The 19,446-nt window shown below is 52.6% G+C and overlaps 1 protein-coding gene across 3 annotated transcripts in view; it reads right to left on the bottom strand.

Annotated features, from left to right (window-relative positions):
- Positions 1 to 250: 250 nt before the first annotated feature.
- The window catches only part of ATG16L1 (autophagy related 16-like 1 (S. cerevisiae)), a 32,947-nt gene continuing 13,751 nt past the window's right edge, over positions 251 to 19,446 (bottom strand). The window contains exons 3-18 of one of the 3 annotated variants that reach the window (XM_006866761.1): positions 17,095 to 17,200; positions 16,630 to 16,703; positions 15,483 to 15,734; positions 12,573 to 12,638; positions 10,323 to 10,406; positions 9,654 to 9,710; positions 8,762 to 8,864; positions 7,292 to 7,397; positions 6,109 to 6,179; positions 4,770 to 4,841; positions 2,935 to 3,055; positions 2,329 to 2,434; positions 1,379 to 1,528; positions 1,147 to 1,194; positions 764 to 865; positions 251 to 344 (exon numbers count right to left, since the gene is read on the bottom strand). In XM_006866761.1, the coding sequence (XP_006866823.1) occupies positions 251 to 344; positions 764 to 865; positions 1,147 to 1,194; positions 1,379 to 1,528; positions 2,329 to 2,434; positions 2,935 to 3,055; positions 4,770 to 4,841; positions 6,109 to 6,179; positions 7,292 to 7,397; positions 8,762 to 8,864; positions 9,654 to 9,710; positions 10,323 to 10,406; positions 12,573 to 12,638; positions 15,483 to 15,734; positions 16,630 to 16,703; positions 17,095 to 17,200 (1,612 nt within the window). The remainder of the gene's footprint in view (positions 345 to 763; positions 866 to 1,146; positions 1,195 to 1,378; positions 1,529 to 2,328; positions 2,435 to 2,934; positions 3,056 to 4,769; positions 4,842 to 6,108; positions 6,180 to 7,291; positions 7,398 to 8,761; positions 8,865 to 9,653; positions 9,711 to 10,322; positions 10,407 to 12,572; positions 12,639 to 15,482; positions 15,735 to 16,629; positions 16,704 to 17,094; positions 17,201 to 19,446) is intronic. The other 2 variants (XM_006866762.1, XM_006866763.1) reach the window with 2 other exon arrangements.

The raw sequence follows: 19,446 nt of genomic DNA, 5'->3' as shown, positions 1-19,446 counted from the left end.
CCCCACATGGTGAGGTATGGAGGTTCAGGGCCAGTAGTGTTTCCAATGGCCACAGGACAGAGCCTGCCCTCTGGACGAGCCTGTGGGTGACACGCACCACCTGCAGCGGTCCTCTCAGAGCAAGACCCTCCTGGCCACACCGCATCGATGGTGCTCCAGGAAGTCCAGACTGCACCTGAAGGCCTGGCCTGCCCAGCCATCTACGTCCACTCCCCTCCTCGTGAGAAGGGCAGTGAGGTCTGTTGTTCGGTCAGTACTCTGACCACAGCACAGCTTTGCTTCCTTTGTCCACACTGACCACGTGCGAGCCGGATGGGGACCAGGCCACGGCATTGACTGGCGCGCTTCAAGGAAAGAGACCAGAAGGGGGGTGGGGGTGTGGGTGTGGGGGTGAGCTCGGGGCTGGACGCCAGACAACTTTCCTAGGAGTGCAGTGCCCGCCCACTCACAGGATCTGGCTGCGGAAGGAGTTTACTCTAAGGGGGCAGCACTGCGTAGCCAGGGGCGGAAGGAGGGGCACTGCCAAGGACCAAGGGGCCTGGGGGCCGTCTCTCAGGAAGACAGGCTGTGTGGCAATGGTATCTACTGATGGGGAGAGCGGTGGGGCAGAGGGGGAGGAAGGGGAAGGCGGAAGGGCCTGTGCCACACAAATGCTGGAGGGGAAGCTCTAGCTCCAGCCATAATACCTCAGGAAGCAGACCGTCTAAACAGGAGAGCCAGAGGGGTGCTACACGGATGGTCCCGGCTCCTGGGGTTCACCTACCTGTGCTGCTTCGAGAGAATCTTCTCCACCTTTCCCGTGGAAACGTTCCAGACATAGAGAGAACCCTCGGCCGAGCCAGCCATCACGAAGCTGCCGTCAGGGCTAGAGAAGACAGCAGAACAAAGGAGTCAGCCAGCCCCAGCCCCTTCCTGCTGGGTCTCCGCCTTCTCAAGTCAAACACTCGACTGGAAACTCGCCCGTGACCCCCAAACTTGGTCTGAGGGATGCACACCCACGGCCACCCTCTCAGCAACTCAGCCGTTCTGAGGGTGGAGGCTCCGTGAGAGCAGGGCAGAGGGGGGCAGACTGAGGGCAGAGCAGAGCAACACACGTTTCCATATCACCAGGACAGACAACCACCTCCCTCCGACTCTGTCACTCACCTGAATATGGCTCTGGTCCAGTCAGAGCTGCACTTGAAGCCAGGGGCACTGAAACAAACAGGCCTCATGAGCACACATGGGGGCACGCTCTGACAGACAAGTCACCGTGAGCACACGTGAGGGCACGTGCTGACAGACAAGTCACCGTGAGCACATGTGCGGACACGCTCAGACAACAGGCGCTGTGAGTAACCAGCAGCCACTGGGGTTGGCCTCGCCCAGCCCACCTTACCTGAATGACTGCTTGACAGTGTGTTTTCGGAGATCGATAATTTTTAGCAGGTCATCGCGGGAGCAGGTGAGGAGCTCAGTGCGTTCCGGGTTCAAGTCCAGGGCGGTTACCTTCCCAAGCAGCTCCATCTCTCGAATGATACTCTCTGATCTAAGAGAACAATGGTCATGGAATGCCACGACACACAACTTCCCTACCTTGGAAATATGGCTTCTGGGACCTTCCCTCAAGAACCCATGGCAGCTTTAGTGCTGAGTATCTAAGTTCCCTAAGAATTCATCTCCTTGCCTATGTCTGGGGTGATAACACATCTGCCAAGCAGAACATGCAATCAACAAGTGCCAACAGGTGCCCAATCGGTGGCATTTCTGCTCCTCCAGCTGGTGGCATCTGCCCACTGCCGCCCACTGGCCATGTTCTGGCCACAGCTGCTGGCTTGGCAGCTCAGCTGGGCTGTGCATGAGAGCCGGCTCTGACAGGCCTGTTGGTGGACCTCTGTCACAGGTGAGTTCTGACCTTCAGGCCCAGCCCCGGGAGCTGCACTGTAATGCACCAGGATAAAGGCACCTCTTGAGTCAGCACCCTGACACCCTGATATCTGTGTCCATCTTCCCCACGAGGCCTTAACTACCTAATAGGAAGAGGATCTCTGCCACCTTCAGCTCCCTTGTAGCTAAAGTCACGTCATCGAGTCGATTCCGACTCACAGCCGCCCCTGATGTAGGATTTCTGAGACTGTCAACCCTGACTGGAGCCGACAGCCTCATCTTTCTATCAAGGAGCAGAGCAGCTGGTGGGGTCAACAGTTCACTGCCTAACCCACAGCTTAACACGATCTGTTGATCTGAAGAGTTGACTGGAGCTCTTTCCTGCCTCTTATACCAGACACGCCATGGCTCCACCACCCACAGACCCGCTCATCTGCCCTGCAGAAGGTGCGACTACCGTACCGGATGTCCCAGAAACGAATTTTCTTGTCAAAATGTCCACTCATAACACACTGCTCGGTGCAGACAATATCGTTGCAACTGGATCCTGCAAACACCGTCTTTATACCTGCAAGCAGGGCAACCATCAGGGTCAAGTTGATGACTGATGAGTCTGAAGCCTCAGAAAGGGGAAGTGGCTTCTACGTCAGCCCCACTCGAAATACCAAACTGGACTGAAGTGCGCACTGCTGTGCACTGGACACAGGCTTTGCCTTGTTTAGTATGAGCACAGACCACAGACTCTGCTGCAGAGGCCCCAGATGTGAGGGTGTATACACACAGACAGACAGACAGAATCTTCTCAGACTTGGCCGCCGAGGCCACGGGTGTGAGAGGGTGTACACACAGACAGACAGACTCTCCTCAGACTCTGCTGCGGAGGCCCTGGATGTAAGGGTGTATACACACAGAGAGACAGACGGAATCTCCTTACAGACTTTGCTGCGGAGGCCCCGGATGTGAGGGTGTACACACACAGACAGACATATGGAATCTCCTCAGACTCTGCTGGGAATGCCCCGGATGTGACGGTGTATATACACAGACAGACAGACGGAATCTCCTTACAGACTTTGCTGCGGAGGTCCCAGAGTTTGAGTGTCCGGTCATGGCTCCCTGAGACAATGCGTGCATTGTCCAGCAGGAACTTGGCTGACAGCACTTTCCCACTATGTCCAGTCAGCGTGTGCTAGGAGAGAACACAGCCACATGTCAACCCTGGGCCCACAACATGGAAGACTACAGATGTTCCCACGAGTCAGGTCCCCAAACAGCAGGGACAGAAGCCACGAGTCCCGAGAGCAACCCCCTACACAGATCTGGAAGCACAGAGGCTGTGTCTTAATGTGAAGCAGGAACACCTCAACAGCAACATGTTTGTCCAGCTGAGTGACCAAAGACCCTTACTTAGGCATGGCTGGATGTGAGGTATCAAGGTCAATGAGAAGACCAGCAGCAGACCTCTCATTGGTGACCTTTCAGAAAGAAGCTCTATCGTGTTCTTGAACTCCCTGAATTTGTAGCCCTGTTTCCGTGAAGTCAGCTGCCCACTGAAGGTCAGCGCGGGCACCAACAAGGAAGGGGGTTTCCACTTGGAGGCCTCAGCTTGGAAACGTCAGATCAGCACCACAGACTCCAGTGCTCCCAGTGTCCACGTCCTGCCGTCGTCACAGAGCTGTTGGGCGCAGCCAGAGCGTCTCCCTGGGCTTCTCAGGGACACGGGATGGGGCACCCCTAAGTGTCAGCTGCCCTGTGTCCATTACGGCACGACTGGAGCCTGATGGGAAAGAGCAGCTGGGACGGGCAGGAAGCCAGAGTCTGGGCAGTCAGACCTTTTACCAGTCATCACGGGCCTCTCACTAACACCGGGTCAAATCATTCTATTTGCAAAAGCCCCAAGAGTCTCTGATTTTAAAAAACGCTGTTAAGACTCTAATATTATGTCTTATGACTACTAACTGTCTGGGTTCCCAACTCCCAAAGAGGAGACCCCAGAGGTTAACACTAAAATTGAAAGCAACCACTTTTCCTCCGTTCTTGGTGGGTCACTGCCACACTGGCATCGGAATAAGCCCCTCAGGCCCAGATCCACTCTGTACCTTCATAGTGAGACTCGTCATGGATTCCAAAACGTGGCTGACATTGCCGCTGTGTGAAAATCCTCACTGATCCTTCTGGAAGGATCCAGAAGCTCCCAGCACCAACAATCTTATGCTACTTTTATCACACGATTCCACATTCACGGACCCAATCAAGTAAGAACCACACAAACACTACTCAGGGTGTGTGGAAGCAAGCCTCCTCGGGAGAAATGAAGTACCATAAAGTTCTCTTTGTGTCTACAAAGTATTAGCAATCTAGAGCTGACGTAACTTACGTATTTGGGAGGATGCACACAGGCTATCCACCAATGCGACAGCATTTTCTGTAAAGGACTTAAGTCTATCTCCTGAGGACACATCTGTGGAAATCCCTGGGAGACAGAAGCCTTGGGCAGCTACTTCCCATGTCGTATCAATTCTCACTGGTTTCATCCAACTGTAAACATGTGCATGGCTTTCTCTTCCTATCCCAGCGAAGCCACCTCTCCCAGTCAGTGGGAGGAACACTGGGCTGTAAGCGGAGCATATGCATTTACAGCTCTTTACTCGGTTAGGGTTTCTAATCTTAAGCTTTAACATTACTTTTGGATTTGAAAGGAGCCCTGGTGGTGCAGCGGGCGATGCGATGGGCCGATCGACTCAAACCCAACAGCCGCTCCTTGTGATCAAGATTTAGCAGCCTGCTCTCGGAAACCCCCCAGGAACAATTCTGTCCTATGGGGTGGGAATCAAGGCTCCCGTCTCATGTGTCAATAACCGTGTGCAGCTTGGATTCAACCAGCTCACTGTACTAGGACTTACCCGTAATCGATAATCATCCACAGTCCAGATTCGGCTGGCAAAATCGTTTGACGCTGCTAAGAGGTAAGAGCCCTATGGGAATAAAGGAAGAAAATAATTTTCAGCCAAACCTGAGGCACTCCGTTCACAAGGTACACATCTTCTGGTACTCAAACCCAAGAAGGTGTGGAGGTCTGAAAGGACACGCCAGGTTCAAATGCAACTATCACCATCGCCACCAACATGCCACCAGCACTTCCTCCAATCCTGCTCCCTTTCCCCAGGGTGAATTCTCCAAACACTGGCCCAGCCAGAGACCCCAGAGGCAGTCTGGCCTCTTCTGGTCACTTTGAGCCCTGCTGTCCAGGTTGTGATCTCAGCTCAGAGCCAGGTCTTCTCTGGGCTGCAGCCCTGCCTGCCCGTCATTGTCATTGCTGTACGGCTGTCAGAGCGGGGCCTTACAGCCTGGCCCCAGAGCTCCAGCACTCCGTGCCCTGGATCCACACCTACCCCTCTGGGTGGAAGCCAAGGCCCTTGCCGGGTGCTGGGGCACCAACCCAGCATCCAGACAGCGGCCGTCAGCCATGAGGCCTGCACGCTAGAGGCCCCTCAACACAGGATCCACTGAGGTAAGCCAGAAAAGGGGCATCCAGCCCTAGGCCCTGTAGAGGGCACCGCTACCCTATTCAGTGTCTGGACCCCGGGTCATACAGTTCCGCATCTGAACGTTCACCACAGACCCAAAGCTGCACACATCAGTCAAACCAGCAGTGAGGCCTATCATCAACCCACATGGTTCTCACGTGTAGATCGGACTAAACTGTAAAGAATGGGAGAAGACCTCAGGTAAATCGTTTTTCAGTATCAAGATCCAAACAGCGTCTGTTTATTAGATTGTTGTTGTTTTTGTGCCGTGGAGTCGGTTCCGACTCATAGTGACCCTACACAGGGTTTCCGAGGCTGTAAATCTTTATGGGAGCAGACCACCTCATCTTTCTCCCGCGGAAACGCTGGTAGTTTCGAACTGCTGACCTTGTGGCTCGCATCCCGATTCGTAACCACTATGCTACCAGAGATACTTAGTCCCAAACCTACTCCCAGGGTCCCTAGCGCACGGCTTTACAGGAGCAGACTGCTGTTGGTCGGTGCTAAGTGCCGTCGAGTCAGTTGTGACTCACAGCAGGCCCGTCTAGGGTTCCTGAGGAGTGGTTGGCACATTACTCTGCAGCGCCACATAGCAGGACTCACCCATGGGAGCAGATTGCCTCATCTTTCTCCCATGGAGAAGCTGATGGGCTTGAACCACCGTCCTTGCAGTGAGCAGCGCAATGCGTAAGCCATGTGACCCTGAGATACTTACAGCACTATCAAATTCGATGCTTGTGATCCCTGCGTTGCTGCCAGACAGCGCACCTTTGAGCTCACATTTGTCTGTATGAAACGAGAACAGGGCTGGGGTTAGACAGGAAGTGAAGCAGCAGCAGGCAGTAATGTCAAATGGGACAGGTGAAAGGACCACGGAAGCCAAGCCCAGTACCCCGTGTGATAGTGCGCACCAGGTGTGCTTCCTGAAGACCAATGGTCCTTTTCCTGGGAGCTCACTCAGGGAAGAAGCTAGGCTCCTTGCAGTGATGTATCAGAAATCCCCTTGGACTTGTTAGGGGAGGAGACCAGCACAACAGTTAAGCGAATGAAGCAGGCAGCGAGAGGGAGCTGTGAGGTGCTGACAACCAGCTCATGGTTTCACTCCCAGTCGTGCCCACGTTCCCTTTGATTTTTGCTGAAGGTAAGTCTGTTTCTAGCATTACAGATAGGCATCTCTTATCTTCTGCACGCTGCCCGGTCCTGCACCAGCTTCTCAGTTGTTGGTACGTCTGAACCAACTGCTGCAGCCGCTGTGCCCATCCACTGCGTCAAATCTTTTCTTTAAGCCATGATGTCCTTCTCCAGGGACTGGTCCTTTCTGATACTGTGTCTAAACTAAGGGAAACCAAGTCTTTCCAGCCTTGCTTCCAAGGTGCATTCTGGCTGCAATTCTTCCAAGGAAGGTTCTTTCGTTCCTCTAGCAGCCCGTGACTAGACTCCAGATCCTTTGCCAACACCACAATTCAAAGACATCAATTCTTTGTCAGTCTCATTGCTCCATGTCCCTTCTAGTCAATCTCATGCCATCGTTTAGATTTTAGATTTAAAAATTGAGCCTCATAAAAATTTCATTCTTTTGCTATCGTTTTATTATTGTATAAAACCATCATATATTTTGTTATAAAAACGACATCTTTCAATATTTTGCTATCATTAGTGTTATTAGCATTCATTAACTTTAAGTAGTTTTTCTGGACAAAACAGTGCCGAGTACATCTATTTTTATTGATCCCTATAAACAGAGTCTGTTTCCTAGTAAGGATCCTGCCCCTGGTAGGGTCAGCGGGTCAGCTGCTCGGATCTCAGTCACTTTGCCTGCATTCATTTGCTTGTCAGATGATCCCCACGCACAACACAATCACCCACCCAGTGTTCTCCCCACACGAGTAGACTCTCACCTCCAAACACTTCCCAAAGCTTGACCCTGCGATCCATGCCGCCGGTGGCCAGCAGCCGGGAGCCGGGGCTGAACTGCACGGCGTTTACTTCCCCATCGTGTGCATCCTGCAAGACAAGCATGTGTCACACGCCCATCGGGGCCTCGGCCCACAGAACCTGCCACCTCCAGCTCTTAACAAGGGGGGTTGGATGTCACAGTGCTTTCTGGAAGCTCAGTGTTGCCAGTGGCGAGACCTCCACCTTTAGAGTCTGCTCAACTACAAAGGGTGTCTTTGGCTCTGTGATCTACAACTGGGCCTTCAACAAGGAACAGCGAATAATTCATGAGTTTACATTCTCATAGGATGTTTACGAGGCTGGCATCCACACTGGAATACGTGACCCGAAAAGAGGGCATTTGGGTTCTGGACGAGAACCAGCATCCTAACCCACAACGAGAAGAGGGAACCAGAGGACTTAGCCCACTCTGGTATGGATGAAATGGGATGCCTGGGATTTGCTCCTGCAATGGAGCTGTGTGTAGGGGGATGGACACAAAGGTCAGGAGATACTGGGATAGCAAGCTGTGTGGCTGGACGACAGTTCACAAGAGTGACCACTGGCTGTTAGGGCGTCAGCCTTAGGCCTTCAGGACTCCATCCCTGGGGTCTCACTGCGCCCCCTGTTCCCCACCTCCTGGCATCTCATGCCTCTTCTCTCCCCAAGGCTCTCCGCTTAGGAGGTCTCAGATTGAAAACTTGACGTCAGGCACCAGCACATCCGCTCGCCCTCTGGACACTCCAGCTGAGGTGCTGTTGTTGGACACGTGTCGGCAGTGAGCCTGGCGCTCTCAGAAACACGCACAGACACGATCCTAGAATTCTGTCAGCAGCGCCAGGACCCCAGGCACACAACTCAAATGTGACAGGAACAAACAAGTGGGCTGCTGGGAGTTGAGGGCACAGGAGGTCAGTGCTGTCAGGTGCGCTCAGACCTTTTACCAATCATCATGGACCTCCATCCACAGCGAGCCCCGCGACAAGCCAGGGCAGGTCACTGAGCAATGCCTGTCTCCTGGACTCCTCCTCGGCCGGGTGTCTGTTCCCTCCTGAGAGCTGGCTCCCTGCTCTCCCACCCAGGAGCTACCTCGTGGGCTCCATCCCTGCCTCACTGCCCACCTGGAAGCTCGAGCATTGTTTCTTCCCAGGACCTGATGCTGGTACCACAGTGACTTCCGGCCTTTCAAAACAAACCATTGTTCTGTGGCTCTCTCCCAAGCCCTCACCATGCCGAACTCCTCCCTCGCCCATCACTCTGGCTACCATCCGCTCTCTTAGCTAGTCCTGTGCTACCCAGGATGACCACCACAGACCCTGTCCTCTGGGGAGAAGCAGAATAATCCATTCCTCCCATCAGATGGGGCCACAGCAGGGGGAAGAGCTCTGTGGCCACAACTGGCCTGGCCCATGGCTGCGGTGGAGCACACTTACGAAGACACAGAGTGCGGTGGTTGGCACCCGCACGTCTTTACTGGACCCGGGGTGCGTGTCTGGGTTGTCTGGAGGCACGGGAGGGGAAGAGACGGAGCGCCGCCTGCAGAACGACATGGAAGAACCCATGAGATGGGGCGGTCCAGGGCTCAGGGCTGTGAAGCGTCAGAAGGGAGTCCACAGCTGCCTGACTGAAGAGGACACCCTCGTCCCTGGCTGCTTTCCCATCCTCAGCCTTTCGCACCCGAATAATGCGCAAAACGCCAGTTGACTCCTCAAGGACCCTACATCCCAGGCTCACAGACTGACTCCAGCATCGTCCCTCAACCGGCCAGCACGCTTCCTGTGGCAGCCAGCTCTTGGGCACAGAGAGGGGACACAGCTGCCTGACCACTCACTCCTCACTTGCCCTTGTGGTCAAGGGCAGGGCCAGGCACATGCCAGAAACAGAGCAGCCGCAGCGTGAGCGGAGCCCGTGCATTCCGGAACATGCAAAGCGTCCAGGCCAGCGTGTGCGCGCCCAGTGAGCGCTTGGTGACCGGCTGGGGCAGTGAAGCACGGTCAGCAGCGTGGCCAGACCCACACTCGCATGCGGGGCTAAAACACGACAGTGGTTTTCACCTGGCAGCATCGGATGAGGAGTGATGTCCCAAAAGGGGAGACTCGGACAGACTAAAGGGAAAGGCCAAAGGTCAGCACGCAGCGAGATTAAGAGGGAGGATGTTGAGGGAGAAAGAAGAAGCTGAACCAAAAGCTGAAATCCAGGCACCTGCGTCCCCTGCTCCACTGATACCCTGGAGTGCCTTTCAGTAAGTCCTAAGAAACCAGGTCCGTTTGCTGAGGGCCAGTGACACAAACAGTACAAAGGCAAGGCGAAGGTTTTCTAACCTACCCAAAGATATTAGTGATAGAATCCAGAAGGCCTCCAGCAGGCTGCGAGAGTCGCTTACTAAAGAGGAGGGAGGACAGGTTTAAACCTTTGAGACACTGCCCCAGTCAGCGGTCAACACCAACAGTCACCACCTAGGCACCTGGGCGCGGGGCTCCCCTGCCGTTCCCGAACCCAACATGTACCGACCACCAGAAAACAATGGGGAGTGAGGGAAGCCCGCAGCCTGGGGATCTTAGATGGAACCAGGGTCCTGAGAGTCCTTGTTCCTGGTCTTGACCAGCAAGCACAGGTTGTGAAGAACCACCCCTCGTCTCATCCTGTTAGCACAGCATTGGCAACTGAAGACCAAACACCCTGGACTCCAAGGTCACGTTAGGGTACGATTCATCATCCTTTCAGAACACGCAGGTTTTATGTACGTTTATGGCTGTTTCCCCAGGACTTTCTGGAAGCACTCTTGTGTATAAACACTTGAAGTCATCAGGGAGGCACCTGCCTTCAGGGCCACACTATGGGAATGGTCACTCGGTGGGGGTGACTGAGGAGGACGGGGGCCGGGGCATCCAGGAGGCTGCTCGTCTTGGGCACAGCGGGTCCCAGGCTTTGGGTGGGCCCACACGTGCTGATGGCGGTCAGCGCTCCTCTGGCTGCCCCACCCCGTCTACTTACGTGGCCGCTCTGACGGCCCGCACTGGAGAGGTCTCTTCAGGGTGCTCCGAGGCCTCGTCCAGGAGGACTTCAATGTCATCGTCCCTGCAGAGGAAGGGCAGGAGGCCGCGGCTTTGACTCTGCTGGTGTGGAGCTCTGTGGTGAATACTCGGCACAAGCCAACACCGTTTCCGTCACACGTCGTCACTGGGGTGGGGGGTGGGAGGGCTGGCCAGGACAGGGAACTGCTCACATCAAATCCCGAATTCCAAAGGCAAGTAACATTCACAGGGCGCTGAGGAGCCCACCGGAGTTTTGGTGTGGCACTGCAGAATAAGCACTTGACCGCAAGGTCAGTTTGAACTGTGGTTCAAACTCACCAGCTGCTCCTCAGAAACCCTACAGAGGGTCACTATGAGCTGGGATCAACTCAATGGCACTTCACACCAACAGGCCCCCTGTCAGGTGTAACTCACTGCTTCGTCTGGAGAAGAGCGAGTCAACCGACAACAGTGTTTGAGAGGACGGCGCCAGGCCCGACTTGAGACTTGAGTGCACCTCACAACCAGCAGCCCTGCCACCTCCACAATGGTCCAACAGACATTCAACAGAACCACACCTGGAACCAGTCACGGGGAACATAGTTGCTAAAGTACCGTCCTCAGAACCAAGTCTCAAGGTCACCTCAGCTCAACTATTGGTCTCTGCTCATCCAGAGTGAACCAAGTCAAATCCGCAAGCAAATAACTGAAAAGTCCAAGGACTCCAGGGTCACAGGCACCTCAAGCTCCATGACTCTGAGACAAGAAAAAGGAAATGGTGCCCAGCTGCCACTGCTGATGACCCTAAAGGGATCATAATAGACGCTCCTGAGGAGAGCGGGAGAAATGTGGACCCACAACTGAGTCATCACAAAAGGCCAGGCTCACAGGGTAGAGCTGACACAGACTGATGGGACTCCCCCCAAAACTAAGGCCCTTAGAAGACCCCCTTCAGGACTGGACCTGAACTCATCCCTGATTGTCAGCCACATGGTAGCCAGGCCTGTAAGGTGAACCATCACACCAGGGAGGGACACACTCTTTAGAAGAGTCACCCCTCTGAGGTCAAAAGGGAAGTACTTGTTCAGGATAAAGCTAGAGGCAGGAAGGGAGAGGAAGGCAGAAGGAGGAGACACAGTAAATCTAGAAGTGGGAAGAACACCATTACACTATGGGGACCACAATCAATGTCTCCAAACATGTGCCCAAATGCTGAATGGTAATTTGCTCTGTAAAATGTCACCCAAATCACAAATAAACAGTACACTAAAAAACAAAGCTCTTGGGCAAAGTTCCAAACCAAATCCCATTGCGTTTGTTCCAAGAGACCCTAGTCTTCATGTGTGCTTCCAAGACATGGCTAGATTTCACTTACATCCACCAACCACAGCAGAGCAGGGACATGCAGCAGGGCCACAGCTACAGCCGGATCCAGGGCACAACCAAGGTGACTGAAGTGTCAAGAGGAAACAAAGAGCCTGGAATTTGTGGTGGGTGCAGGAAGTTAGAGCCCACCCCTACAGCAGAGCACCTTTCCGGGAAGCGATGTGACAATATGCCCCAGAGCCGGACCTTCCCGGTGCTAGTCCAGGAACATCCCCAGGAAACTGGAGGTCCGGTCAGGGAGCGCACACAGAGCACTGTTCCTAACAGGCAGACCTCAAAGGCACAGAAGTACAAGCTCAATGACCCAGGCGTCCAGCTGAAAGAATCAAAGGTGCTTTTATTTTTCTGCTGCAAAAGTTTGTGTTCTTTTTGAAAAATCTGTGTGTTATTTTAAACCAAAAAAAAAAAAAAAAAGTCAATCCTTTTGTGATGTGTGGCCCATACATGAGGGCTTCAAAACAGAATCGAAAGATGGTAGAATTTTCCCATTAATGTTCAGACATCCCTTTGCAGTCCACCCAGCGACATTTTCAGCCTCTAGGGCTCCTTGGGCATCTGCTATCCTGCCTACAGCACGTGCTGCCACCTGGTGGGGACCTGTGTAACTGCACCAATCCTACCAGAGTCCCCTTGGGACCTATGATTCCCATAAACCAGTACCAAAATCCTATTACCACACACACAAAGACACTACAACCTTGATTTCAGCATGCCCTCCGTTACTGAAAACACACAGCATCAACATAAACATCAAAGCAGAGAACATGTTGGCCGTGGAAGGGTTACAAGGACCGACACATGAAGGAAGAACAGAGATCTCATCCGCACGCAGGTCTCCACTTACTGTTCAACAGGCAGGGGCTCCTTCGCAGCTTCTGCAAGTTCTTTCTGCAGGCGGGCTTGCCGTCTCCTGGTTAAAAAAAAAGTCCTCCATTTGTGTCTGCTTCAGGACGGCACAGCACGTAGGGCCTCACAAGACGGTGCGTCCCACTAGCTGGACGTTCAGTGCTTTAAACAGACAACTGTCCTGGGCAGAGATGCCCCAAGTTCCAAACCCATCATTAAAGGTCTCCATTAGCAGGAGTTCCACTGCCCAATAAACAACATTCTTATCAAAGGAGAAAAGAATGAAGTTGTCAAGGGCTTCAGTCTTCTTGGATCAACTATCAACACTCACGGAAGCAGCAGTCAAGAGATCTGCTGCACAAGACCTTTTGAAAGTGTTGAAGAGCAAAGATGTCAGTTTGAGGATTAAGGTGCGCCTGACCCAAGCCATAGTATTTTCATTAACGTCATAAGCATGTGAAAGCTGGACAGTGAATAAGGAAGACCGTAGAAGGATTGATGCTTTTGAGTTACGGTGTTGGAGGGGAATATTGAAAATGCCACGGGCTGCCAAAAGAACCAATAGATCTGTGTTGGAAGAAGTGCAGCCAGAGTGCTCCTTGGTGGCCAGGATGGCCAAACTTTGTCTCTCATACTTCGGACACATTGTCAGGAGGGGCCAGTCATTAAAGAAGGATATCATGTTTGGCAAGATGGAGGGTCAGAGAAAAAGAGGAAGACCCCCAACGAGACGGATTGACAAAGTGGCAGCATCAATGGGCTCAAGCATGGCACCAATTGTGAGGTTGGCCCAGGATCAGGCAGTGCTTCATTCTGCTGTACATAAGGTCACTATGAGTAGGGACCGACTTGATGGCACCTACCAAGCAGCAGAGTCAAGTCTAGGAAAGATTCTGTTATGGGGAAGGTCAGCCTGTAGAGGGTTAGTGGTGGTGGTGCCAAACTGACATACCCAGAGCACGACCAGTAACAGTGAAGACTCAGTCACTAGGATGCACTTGGGGCCTGGCACTGTGGTATTTAGTGTTTTACGGTTTTTAACTCATTAAGTTCATACTCCTTAGAGGTTAAGGTTTTACTATTCTCACTTTCCAGGTGAGGAAACAGAAGCACAGAAGTTTCCAAACTGTCATCACTTACGTTGTTTCAAGTGGCTAAGACTAGACAGGCACAGAGCCCTGGTGACGCACTGGTTAAGTGCTCAGCTGCTAAATGAAAGGTGGACAGTTTGAATGAGCTCAGCAGCTCCCCAGAAATGGGCAGCGGAACTCTGCCAGTGGGGTCGCCACGCGTCTGAATGGACTCAACAACAGACGTCGTGGCCATGGCTCAGTGACAGCCCGGCCAGCAGGGGCCTCCATTTCCTGCCTCTCTCAGAACCATGCTTGTCTCACCTTCCCAAGTCCAAACTGAGGAGGCTCCTCACGGTCAGTCGGGACCTCACGCTCTCTTCCTTGGCAATTTCACCTGTGCCTACGTTGCACGCTGGATGGACAGGATTCACCTGCGGCTGTGTTGTATGATTTTAGGACTATGTATCATTGCACCCGGAGTCCTGGTGTGGCACTCTGGGTTAATGCACCAGACTGCAAAGCATTTTGAACTACAAGGTCGGTGGTTCAAGCTCATTAGCTACTACTTGAAAACCCTAAATACGGTCACTAGGGGTCAAAACTGACTCGACAGCACTTCACAACAACATCATTGCACCCATTAAAGCTCGTTTTCTGTAGGGAGCTCTGTCTGTGGAATGTGTGCACTGCGGTCTTGGGGCAAACCAGGCTGAGTGGGCTGCCCCGTGTCAGTGCTGGCCACCAACTGCTTGTCAAGGGCTTGTGCATTTGCAGAGACTGGGCTATCAGCCAAGAATATGAGTGTTTAGTGACCAAGTCTATTTCTGCCTTCATGAACCACGTCCGTTTTAAGTCCATCTGTCTGAGGGACCATCTTCTTGGCTCAATATGAAGGGTCTTCCGTCTATCTGGGAATTGATTCAGTTGAGTTGAATCTGGTATTTGGTGGAGAAGGCCCTTGCCCATGACTTTAAGAGTCTCCATTTTCATTTTAAGATGAACCAGAATCACTGAAAATCTGCAACACCCAGGGCCACTCTACCTGTCATGGGGCTCTGGTTTCTCTGTCACATTCACTGGTGGTTGGTTAGTGTCCAATCATTGTCACGAGGAGCGGTGACTGCATGGGCCTGCCTTCCTTTTATGCTCTTGGTTTTGATGGGAATGCATCTATTAAGACTGTTTAAACATGTACATTTCCCTCTACTCAGATTTGGAACCCAAATGTCCAGGGTGGGAAGCTTCCCTGCTAAGAACCCTACAGGTGATTGCTGCCAGACGAGCAGTTTTATTACTCGAGGGAGGAACTTCCCATTCGTGGCCCTGAGATTGGGCCACACCAGCAAGACTGAACTTTTGGTGTGGGTTTGATCAGTCTCATAAAATAAGTGGGGAGAGGGTAGGGAAGTGCCCAATCTTCCTCTTCAGGTTGAATTAATATATAGCTCAGGAATCCTCCTGCCTCAAAATACAGCAAGAATCTGTGAGCAACAGAGCAGAAGCCAAGGCTCTTCGTGTGTAGTGTGTGTGAGTATGAGTGTGTGTGTGTGGTGAGGCGCTCAGCTGTTTGTCAATGAAGACCTCCTCTCCCTTATGTTTGTGTGTGGGGGTGGGGGAAGGGTAAGGGGCACAGATGCTCAGCTATGCTCATCCATAAAGACCTCTCCCCTGTGTATGTGTGTGTGTGGGGGGGCACAGGTGCTCGGCAGTGTTTGTTCATGAACACCTCCTCTCCCTTGGGGCTGGGTTTCTGACCTTCCCCTGTGGTCAGAGCAGCCACCCTAGTCCTTTTCATAGACCAAGGCCCACTGCGCCCAGAGCAGCGGCCACCCGACCTGGAATCCTTCTCGTTCTCTGCGTTTAAGCGGTTGGCTTCCTGAGCTTTCTCAGCCATCCACCTGGTGACCAGCTCCTGGTTTTCTTCGGTGGTCTTCCTCAGCTTCTCCTCCAAGGCGGTAAAGGTGATCTGGAGGGCGTCGTACTCGTCCTTCAGGGTCTGGTTGGCTCTCTCCAAGTCCTGCAGCTTTCCCCGCAGTTCCAGGCACTCCGTCTCCAGGGCCGAGATTGTCTGCAAGCACTCGGCGATTCTGTAAGCAGCACACACCGACGGCTGGGATCAAGTACCCCACCCCTGCCGCTACGTGTGCACACGCCAAACCCTTGATGCTAACACCCCTCCCAAGGCCATTCCCAACCCTGGTGTCCCCCAGGAAAACCCCACGAGGACAGAGAGCCCTGGAGTAAGAAAGGCAGGGCCACTGATTCCAACAAATCAGACACATTATGGACAGAGGGGCGTGACCAGAAATATCTAGACACTTAGATATTAAAGATTATGTGTCCAATTACTCCACACAGCAAAGAACTCACAATGGAAATTATCCAATATTCTGAATTGTATGAATGATAATAAAAACGACATTAACTCAAAACATGGGCAAAGGGAAAAATCAAGCAAGCTGACCTTGGGGCACAGGCCTACTGACATACGTGGCGTTGCTATGAGTCAGACTTGACTTGTTGGCCACTGGTGGTAATACATCAATAATGCTCCTTTCAGAAAAGCACGAGTTTGGGTACAAGGGGCTTGGAAAAGGAAGCTGGGAAGACTGCGATGTTGCCAGCTACCCCATGCACTGGGCAGACCCTCTGTAGATGAAGGAACCGAGCCGATGAACTCCTCGCTCCCTCCAGCTCTTCGACCCCAGGCGCCTGAGCACCCCCGTGTGTGGGGTCGTCCAGGCTTCCCGCCCCTGCAGATGCTATCCTGGCCCTGTCCCCCACCATAAGCTCTCATGCAGTGGTCACAGGCAGAGCAGGGGCCACCCGAGACCTGTGCCAGGAGGACTAAAGCTCGGCTCTGGCCTGGCCCGGCTCTTAGAGCAGGTACAGCGGGAGCCAGGCAGTGCTTCCACTGAGACGGAGCTCTTGGGTGGCGTCCCGTATGGCATGCCCACACCGCAGTCCCAGTGCACTACTCACTTGGCCTCGTTCACCTGCATCTCCTTGTCCTTCTGCTGCATCTGGTTATTCAGGTCTATCACCAGCTGAGCGAGCTGGGGACAAAGCACAGGTCCACAAAGACAAGCTTTCAGAGCCTCTCAGTGACGGACCAGCACAACGATGCCTGCAGACCACCAGCCAGCATTCTCCCACGTTTCCCTGAGATGGCGGGGTTCACACTCAATGCTTTACGAGGCTTGCTTTCTAACAAGTCCCCACACAGGAGGGTAGCGGCATCAGGGAACCTGTTCATGGGCTCTGCGTCTGTGCGGTGACTCGGGGCAACTGCACCAGCTGGCATCTACCTGAGGGCCTTATCTTTCCCGGCTTTCCACCCACTAGATTCCTGAGACCCAGTTTGTGGTTTGAGTGTGCAAGACCCGCTGCAACACCCAGGGCCAGCGGCTCACGTTGTCATATGCTTCCCCGCAGACCGCTGCTTACCTCCCCACGCTTCTTGTGCAACTCTGTCAACTCCTCCTGGTGTTTGATCCGCAGCTGAGCCATTTCCTGCAGTTGAGCATCGTTCCAGGTGCCATCATGTCCTGGACTAAATCCCCAAAGCAGGCAGGGTGGGGAGGGGTCAAAAAGGGAGAGAGGAGAGACACTGATCAGAGCCTAACCTCCTTCAGTTGCCAGCATTTCCTGCTATCTCCTGACTTCGGGTTCTGTTAATGCCAGAGCAAAACGATCAGGTATGAGATGATGGATAAGTGTGACAGGAAGGGGAAGTGAGAGGAGACAGGTAGCTCTGAGGGCGGGCCTGCTCCTTGCGGGGCTCTGTGCTCAGTGTTGGGCACACGGCAGCTTTCAGCAACAGCAGGACCAGGGAGGAGAGACAGGATCAGCAGGTGTTGCCTGCCAGGTGGTCCTGTGGTTTCCAACAAGAAAAAGGAAGACAGTAATGCGAATCCTAACCGAGACAGGAAAGAAGCCATACACAAGCCACACAGGTGCCTGGGAGTGGACCTTTCTGAGCAGAGGGACTGCGGACAAGGTCTGGAAAGAACATGGCTGTGTGTCGGGAGCGTGACCTAGTGCAGTGGGCACAAAGACCCTTGACACTCCCTCAGAGGACTCCGGCTTTGATGAGGCACGAGAGGAAGCTTCTGAGGGTTCCAGGCAGAGGAACTACTTATGTGCTAGAAATTCACTAAGATTGCCAGACAGAGCAGGGGCTGTAGCGGGTAAAGGCTGATTGGGCAGAAGGGTCGGAGCGGCAGCAGTGGAGGGGCGCTGATGCGGTCACACGTTAGATGCAATTTGGAGAGTGCTGAGGAACTGGCACGTGCTCCCACCACTCATCTGGCATCCTGACCCCATCACAAGCAGTGGCTTGTGAGTTGCTGTGATTCTGGAAGCTATGTCACTGGTTTTTTATATACAAGCAGGGTCACCCATGGTGGACAGGTTTCAGATGAGCTTCCAGAGGAAGGCAAATTAGGAAGGAGTGACGAACTACTTGTGAATATTTAGCTATGGAAAATCTTATAAATTGCAGAGGAACACTATCAGATATAGAGCTGGAAAATGAGCCCCTCAGGTTGGAAGGCACTCAAAATACGATGTGAAGATGACTTAAAAAGCAGTCAGGAGCTCAGACGACGTACTGCACTGGGCAAATCTGCTGCACAAGATTTTTAAAGTGTTGAAGAGCAAAGATGTCAGCTTGAAGACTAAGGTGCGCCTGACCCAAGCCATGGTATTTTCAGTAACCTCATATGCATGCGAAAGGTGGACAGTGGGGGAGGAACAAACAAGGTGGTGGGTCGGGTGGCCATGCAGTGAAGAGCTCCGTCAGCTACAACACAGAATACCGAACCAAGCAGGCTCAGGGGATGGTCTGAACCACATATAAAGAAATATTTAGAAGGTTGGAAGGCTTACAGCTGTGGGAATTTGAAGCAGAAGCAAGAAATCCATTGCTTTCTAATTCAAGACACTCAGCTGTTCCCGGAACCGCCATCTTGGGTGAGACCAAGCAGGGGAAGGATCGGAGCAGCCACAGATGCCTGACAGAACCACAGAGATAAAGGTGTGGGCTCTTCTTGGTGTCTGTTCATTGGTCTCTTGCTGTCTGCGCACCTCCACTCTGGTGACTAGAGGGGGTGCCTGAGCTACTGGACACCCCAGCCCCACCCTTGGAGGGTTCTACTACGCATGTGCACAGATCTCCTTGAAATTTAAAGAGACAGTTTCCACTTAAAACCAAACAGCCAAAGACAGACCTGTTTATCACTAGAAAAAAGGCCTGAACAGGGATTGTGGAATGGGACAGACAAGACTAAAAAGGAAATAGGCTGAAAATTATATCCTAAGTTACGTCACAACGACTAAGAAGAAGAGTGAAAAGGGAAGCCCATCTTCTGATCACATCTACCTGGAGGCAATCAGAAAACATAAAAAAAAAACAAAACAAAAAACAACCAAAATACACACCCATCTAAGTATTAAGTCCACAGGTAACTCCTGAATATGCCCAAAAACCAGAAGCAGATGACCATATCAGCACATGTCCAGAAACAAGATAAAGTAACTGAGACATGAGACAAATGAGCTGGAAGGAGACCTACACTCCATACTGGAAGATGGGCAGGCTTTGGAAATACCTGAGAAGGAATTCAGAAAAATGATTATAAAATGTATGAAAACACTATATAATGGAGTTGAGAAAAATAAGGAAGAAGTCAGGAAAGCACTACAGGAACAATCAAATAAGATAGATACAGCATTGGAAACAATTCAAAACCTACAGAAAGAGGTCCAAACGATTAATGATACAATATCAGAAATGGA

Source organism: Chrysochloris asiatica, unplaced genomic scaffold, assembly GCF_000296735.1.
Source record: "Chrysochloris asiatica unplaced genomic scaffold, ChrAsi1.0 scaffold00096, whole genome shotgun sequence".
Lineage (NCBI taxonomy): Eukaryota > Metazoa > Chordata > Mammalia > Afrosoricida > Chrysochloridae > Chrysochloris > Chrysochloris asiatica.
Note: the sequence above shows the minus strand (reverse complement) of the source record. Positions and strands in the feature narration are given on the sequence as shown.